General features: G+C 35.5%; 1 protein-coding gene across 1 annotated transcript in view; it reads right to left on the reverse strand.

Moving 5' to 3' along the window:
• ADGB (androglobin) overlaps positions 1-7,981 on the reverse strand; it is a 154,175-nt gene that overhangs the window by 117,254 nt on the left and 28,940 nt on the right. Inside the window, 2 exon segments of the mRNA XM_023528329.1 lie at positions 864-1,003; positions 6,533-6,789. Of these exon segments, the coding sequence (XP_023384097.1) occupies positions 864-1,003; positions 6,533-6,789 (397 nt within the window).

Raw genomic sequence — 7,981 nt, forward strand, 5'->3', positions numbered from 1 at the left:
TTTTTTGTTATTGTAGCCTTGGGGGAGATAAAGGGTGCTGAGCCTAAAAAAAAAAAAAAAAAACCACAAAAAGCAGACTGGCTCCTGACAGACACCGCTGTTTACAGAAGGGGCGGGGGGCTGAGCTTTGAGCAAATGGCTGATGTGGTCTTGTTAAAGCATGTGGGTGTGTTCTATTGAACGCGGATACTATGGGCACACTGCAGGGGTGGGATAGAGTGTCAGATTCAAGCTGGTGCAGTGTATGTGAGCATTCTTCCAACAAGCAAAGACACAGAGTTGCCATGCATTTGCAACTCAAGCATCTAAGCTTTTTTGCATTGCTAGGGCCAAGATGGAATGACCACAAGCCATGAAGGAATATAAGACACAAGCAGATTTCACAAGAATATTGAGGAAAAATGAATCATTTTCACCAAAAGCATGAAGAGCACATTGACATGCTTCAGAACAGTTCGGGTTTTTCAAGATTAGTAAATTATTGTTGCATATACAGAACCTAAACCTGGATTACAGTATATGTTATTCAGTATTTAGATGTTTCCCTATAAAACAGCTTCTTTCACTTGTTAAGTGGAAACATTTTCTAAGATTGACTTTCTATTCATTGTCAGAGAACAGTGGCTACAGAACAGTTCTTTGAGTACTTTTACTAGGGAGAATATTATCTTATTGCTGGCTAATCCAATACTTCAAATTAGTGTTTTTGGTATATTCATTTTTATATCAGAAAGTTGATATTGTTTGGAAAGAAAGCTTTTAAAATAAAGCTATAGGATATATAGATGTGATATAGTTGTTTTTACTGTAGTTCGCCTTTTTTGCTTTTATACAAGCAAGTGATAATTCCATATTCTACGTACTCAACGTTTGCCAGCTTAATGATAGCTTTAGACAAAAGCATTGGCCAGAGTTCAAATTCACAAGTCGTAGATGGAAGCAATAGATTGTTATCTTCATCAAAAGGCAGAAAGTCATCAATGGTTATCTTTCTCCAGCAACCCTAAAAACGAGAAAAATATACTATTAATAATTTATATTGTTTTCCCTTTCATACATTTTCTGTACAACTGCTGTTTTATATTTTATTTTAACTTCTCATATCTAAAGACTGACATACTGGGTTTCAATACCACTCTGGCTGAGAATTTTGGCTTATTATTTTATTTAACATCATTACAGCACATCCAAACAAGGATATAAATGAGAATCCTTACTTATGAGGTCTTGTAAGCACATTCTTGGGTACGCCATCTTACATAATGCAGCAAATTAAAGTGCTTCAAATAGCAGAGCCAAAACATTATACAACCATAGATAAGTTTGGGCATAATTAAATAACAATATCATAATGAAAATTCTCCAAATATAACTTTAGTAATTATTATTTATCCTGATAGGCTCAGTGATCTTATGCTTCCAATGACCATATTATTCCTACTTCTAATTAAATATCTAGTTTTCTTTTAACAGGAAGTTAATTCTTTATCTAATAAAATCATTATATATTTACCTATATGCATATCACTTCATAATTAAAAGCTTGACACAAATGATAACATTAATGTTTGTGAACACAAAGATTTTTTCAAACTTTGGTTTTACATGTGAAATTTTATTATAAATTCATTTCTTTGCCCAAGAAATATTTTTAGCAGTGATAGAAGAATTGTGAATTCAAAAACTGACATAAGACAGGGCCTATACCATTAAATTTTTATAGTTCAGTAAGGGAGGAATATATGCAAACAATATAAAACACAGTATGTTCAAAGTGCTCTAGGACTAGAAAAGAAAATGTAACTAATTTTGCTAACGTCTTCACAAGAAGGTGACATTTGAACTGGAGTCAAGGAACACTAATATTTTCCCCAGGTAGATAGGAGAAATAGGAAGAAAAATGTTTTCTTTGTATAACATGTGTAACTCTGAACTTACATTGCCTTATTTAGTGGTCATATGTCTTTTTCTGTCTTTCCTAATAGACGATAAACCAAAACAGAATCCTAAGAAATGTTCAAGAAACTCACAGGACAGGAAAAGGGAAACATACAAAAAAATAACAGAAGTAACAGAGTAAATGATAAAATGACAGAGTTAAATCCCAATTATATCAAATACAAATTACAAATTAAAATACAAGAGTAACCTAAATATACTTATCAAAATTTGCATATATTTTGACAGAAAAATTAAGTACACATTGTAGAAATCCTAGAAAAAATAGTCATGCAAGTAGACAAAAATACATACACAAAGATGTTATTTTACATTATTGTTGTATTCATACAACACTGGTCACAACCTAATGTCTGTCAATATGAAATTAGCAAAATGTAGAGAGGCTCTGAGAGGCTGGTCTGCCTTGAAGAAATGATTAAGATAAATGCTTCAGGGACAACAGGAAAGGGGGAGAAGAATATATGTAATAAGGCAGAGAAGGAAAATCAATGTCCAGTCAGAAAAAGGTAAAAAAGCGTCAATAAATTGAAGAAAAATAAACAATGAGGAAGAGACTCAAGGTGTACAAGATGTGACAGAGGAAGGAATATACATGTAGGGCACAGGATGTGTCAGAAAGAATTTACTCTGATTTTTTACTATACGTGACACATACACAGATGTCAACTCAGCACTATCACCTGGGAATTAGGTAGAACGAAATAGAAATTTCTGCCCCTAGCCCAAACAGTACATATTCCTACCAACCAGAAAACCAGGCCGCCATCTCTCTATCCCATGGATACAGTCTCTGAGACAGCAAAGTTCTTGCTTTCTGCCCTTTAAATATTGCACTTATTTATCTATTTATTGCCATCGTTATCAATATTCTATGTCCTTTCGAAGACCACAATTCCAATTTTAAAGAATTGGATTAAAGTGGAGGAGGACTAGCAGGAGAATATTGTAATCTGGCTTGTGTATTTACCTTATGAAAATCACTGTAAATTGGACCAACGCATGAGTATAAGAAATATATTTTTAAGCAAAGTCCTGGGAAAAGAAAGCATCTAGAGGTTCATGGCTTCTTATATATTTTCGCATATACTAATGAATATGCTAAGTGTATGAGGTGCTGGATGCTCCACGCTCAGTGCTCTGGAGAAGAAGGAAGCAGAGATAGCAGAGAGGGAGGGCCGGCGTTTCCGAGAGCGTGGAGAGTAAGACCCCCGAATAACTGTACTTAACACTAAAACCGGAAAATTATCAGGCATTTACTATCCCAGTATTTCATAGGTAACCAAATTATCAGTCTTACAGTAACCATATGTAAAGAAAATAGACCTCAATTTTCAAAGTTAACCAAATTATGACACACATATATATTCTAAGTGAGTAAAATTTTGGAACACAAAATCCATCTGAATGAAAGATGAATCAAAATAAAATACTCAAGAGAGGGAAGCTATAGGAGGGAAAAAAATGATAAGGCCTGATCCCTTTTATATATAAAGGATAAATAATTATAAATAAGTGTTCAATATAAATAGCAGTAAAAATATTTTAAAATATTTAAAAAACATATGCCAAGAAAACATTGACACAATACAGTATTAGGAAGATTTTTTTTCTTAAAATAGTTTAATAGAATATAAAATAGTAGAAGAAAATAGAGTCCAGAAACAAATACAATTTCATATTGAATATTTAGTGTATGATAAAATTGGTTTTTAAAATCATGGGTAAAATGTAGAACATTCAATATGTAATGCTGGGGCAACTAGCTGAGATTTTGAAATACCATAAAGCAGTTCTTTATTTCTCATAGTAGATAAAACAAATTTAAGGCCCAAACATTTAAAACAAACAAACAAACAAAAAAGCCCAAGAAATATGAGATAAAATTAAGAGGAAATTTTTTTCATATTCTTGAGATAGTGATATCTTACTTTAAACAAAAAATGTCCTAGACTCTGTTAAGAAAAACAATGACATAATCGACTACATATAATTACAAGTCTCAGTCGGCTAGAAGACGCAAAGTTAAAAGATAGATTTTAAAAGTGCTTCTTTTATTATTATCTACAATATATAAAAGAATACTTACTATTCCATAACAAAAGTTTGAATAACCTGTTTTATTAGTAGGCAAATAAAGGCAATTTAAGAAGTAGACAGGCATATATGATTTGATGGTAGACGAGAGGACTGAGCATCAACATGGCACGGGAAGTAAGCAAGCTTGGGCAAAGGAACCACAGCAAGCCATATTGCAGAAGTGGGCAGAGTGTTGCCAGTAACCACTGTATATTCCCTCCATCCTCACTTCCTTGCTCGAGAACCATTGCTGAGCAAGTGAGGAGCTGCTAAGCCGATTATGGGCTTTAAACCTCCTTCTCTACCAAGAGCCAGGAAGAAGAATCTGTCTCTTTGGCATCTATAGTAGGAGGTAGCAGTGGGAAAGGAAGAAGGAAGGAAAAAAGAAAGGAAAGAAAAAAGGAATCTAATAGTGTTGAGAATCTACTATTTGTCAGGGCCTTTGTGAGGTTCTTTTTACTTAATTACCGCATTTTATCTTCACATGTATTTGTCAGTGACATGTTTTCTATTATCTTGAGGGAAGTGGTCCCTTTGCCTTTGAGTGTGCAAGGGACCCTGAAGGCCTAGCATAGCCCAACGATGGATCAAGAAATGCTAAGGGCCAGCAAAGCTTTCTCTCAGTCTCAGTGAACAAGACTATGACCATGCACTTCAGAAATGAATGCCAGCAAGTTGCCTACCAAAGCAATTCATATGGAACCAGTTGTATCTCTGCTCAATAGTCTGCTAGCAAACCCCACAAGCCATTTCTTGGATGAAACCAATGAAGAAACAGAAGAAGCCACTGGACACACGGTGCAGGCTTTCTGGCTGCCGCTTGCCTGGCCTTTTCCCTCAAGAGCTACGTTATCTAAAGAGACAGGTTAAACGAGTGGATCAGACTGAGATTTCCAAACTGAACTAAACACATTTTTTTTTTTTTAATTTTCTGAATTCCAGTAGATTTGGGCTTGTGAGGAATCAGTACAGTTAAAGAGAGAAACAAACCACATTTTCTTTGCAAAATGGAATGTAGCAGTAATAAATCTTGACCTCCATCTAGAAGTAAATTTGTAAAGGAAAGAAGAAAGCAGAAAGGGGTTGGGGGTGGGGAGAGAAACTAACAGGGTTGTTTTAATGTTTGGCTAATGCTGTTTTGAAATTCTTAATAATTTTGAACTCCACCACACCTCAAGTTTAGACATATTTGCAGAAATGGGGGCCAAATATGCAAGCATTTGACCTCTTCACTATTCCCATGTTTACATTTCCTACAATCCCTCAATCCTGTCCACTGTGTGTCCACTCTTAACGTCATATCCTCCCTATCACTCCTCTGCACACATTTAAAACTCTAAGGTCTAGTCTGCCAAATATGTCTCCTGGTTGATAAATAAAGAAAATAAAGGAATTCAGGAAGTTATTTTCTCTTTTAACAACATTATGACTTTCAAGGTCTATTGTCTTGCTGTGAATATCAAAAAAAAAAAAAAATCCCAAATCCTATTTTGGATATCAGAGACTAACATCACCTTCTTTATCTTTACCTTCCCACTATAATGATCTCATCAATTCTTCTCAATGGTTTTCAACATTCCCCATTCGGGGAAGATAGATGGCTAGGGCTCATTAAGGAAAAAGTCATGTTCTGAGACATGTAGAATGAAACAGTTAACTTTTCATACTTTTTCCACTTCTTCAGACATTCAAGAATATTCTTTCTTAGTGACTAGGACCAGTTGCATGACCCCATGCTCAGAAGGAGCCTATGCTTGATTTAAAATACTGCTATCATTGTCTTGAAATTCCTAATAATTTTCTAATGAGGGGGTGTGAAATTATGTAGCTGGTCCTGCCTGTGACTCTGGGCCTTTAGGAAGAGTATCTCACCATTAGAAACTCAAAGGTGTTTAATATAATCTAGCATTGCTAAATGTGGTGTGTCTACTTTGCCATATTAACTGAGGGGGTTTTAATTCTCTATTTGTACTTCCTACTGTCTCATTTGCTTCTTTTGGGGCAGAGGTAAAAACATTATGTGTCAGAGTAAGATTTGTTAACATGAAAATACATCTTGGGTTTAGAACAACAATAACAAAAAGGATGAGACCAGGTTCCTTGGCAGCAACAAATGCCGGGAGATAAGGAGCAGGCCATCCTGAAGCACACACCCTCCTGCCCATGACCCTGATACATCACAGAGGAATGGGCGAGAGAGGCCTGTGCAGCCACCTGCCTGCACAACCCACATACCTGAGAGGGCAAAGGCGGCAGAAGGCCACCTCTTTGAGGTCTGGGCAGCACCAGTTTAAAAAGCACAGGGGACTGGTATCACAACAGAAACAACTGTGTTTCTTATCAACCCAAAATTACACATGCAGGACATTTCGCCCCAGTAGCTACACAATTACTATCCTGCATAAATTACATCATTTTGTATTTGCCTAGGTAATAGCACGTAAGGCAAATATATTTCAATATTAAAGACAAATGCACATGAATGTGAACTTACCATCCAGTAAAGTTTCACGACATATTTTCCATAGCTGTTGAACAGAGGCATGTGACCCTTCACAGCCTTGCACAGAGAGTATATGTGTTCCCAGGGCTTCCAGGCAAGAAGAGGAACTTCCCCTGAAGTCCCTTTAAGATAAGTGCTCAGAATGCTCCCGTTGAATATCCTCCACACTGCATAGATTTCGCTGATAATCCATCTCATCAGCTGGAGACAAAAACCATTAGTGTCAATTAGTTATTTTTCCCTTGTTGGTGCTGTAATAAAGGGAGCGGGGAGGGAATCAGCTGAAAATCTACTTTAATAGTAGATTAAATTTTACATGTAATGTGTTGCATGTTCTGATTTCTGACCTGCAGAATAAAGTCACAAATCTTGCTTTTGTTTTGAGGAAGTATTGTTATATTACAGGCTTAAGAAGTAGAATATTAAACACACTCTTAGCTAAGAGCTGTATTCCAGAGTAAACTGTCAATGACCTCCAATTAACATTGACCTTCATTTCAGCTCTGTGTGTGTGAGGGATAAAGCGAGGGAGAAAGACTGAATGCTTCTGAGAATAAAGATGATTTGATTCTGAGAATAAAGATGATTTTATTCTGGAATTTACTTTTTATAAGCGACTGCACTATTCTTCTGTAAATGTTCAGAAGTTTGAGAAGGAAATGATCTCTTTCATGTCAATAGGATCAGTTAGACAAGGAAAGAGACATGAGGAAAAAGTTAAAATTAAACACACACTTAAATACACTGTAAACTCATGTACCATGTGCCTTTCTGCAGGCGCAGAAGTATTCCAAGTAAAACTCCCACTTGCGGGTTTTTAACTGGCAGCCAGGGACAGTGGGAGCCGAGCTTCAGAGTAGAAATAGAGACCAGGATTCGAATCCTCCTTTAGATCCTTCTGTTCTTGGGCAAGTCACTTCAGCCTAAATAGTAGTTTGTTGTTGTTTTTTTTTTATCTGTTAAATGTAGATTAAACTATCTATTTTTCAGCACTTTTGTGAGTAACAGAAACAATGCACAAGAAATTTCTGGGTCACAGTGGGTGTTAAGGAAAGCCATTACCACCCTCCATAGTATTTTTTCTGAAATATTCACCTCGTGTATTACTGCCTGGCATGTACAGAGATTATGCACTTGACACTGACCTCATAAGATTTATGTTTTTCTTAATTTGTATTATCTAGGAAATTTCTTAAAGGTAGGTTAAGCTGAAAAAGGCAAATTGAATAGTCTGTCTATATCAGAAAATTTTACTATAGAATATTGTATATTTTTCTTCCTTGAAAAATAGAAAAGCTAAAGTCTATGTATGTTTAGGATTCATGAATAAGCATATAAAACATATGATATAAAACAACTTGGGCTAATCAGTACAACCTGGTTGAAGAAGTAAATGTTTTTTATTTTAATATTGGTCAAGATATTAAACATAAGAAAGAC

Source organism: Pteropus vampyrus, unplaced genomic scaffold (genome assembly GCF_000151845.1).
Source record: "Pteropus vampyrus isolate Shadow unplaced genomic scaffold, Pvam_2.0 Scaffold24, whole genome shotgun sequence".
Taxonomy (NCBI): Eukaryota; Metazoa; Chordata; class Mammalia; order Chiroptera; family Pteropodidae; genus Pteropus; species Pteropus vampyrus.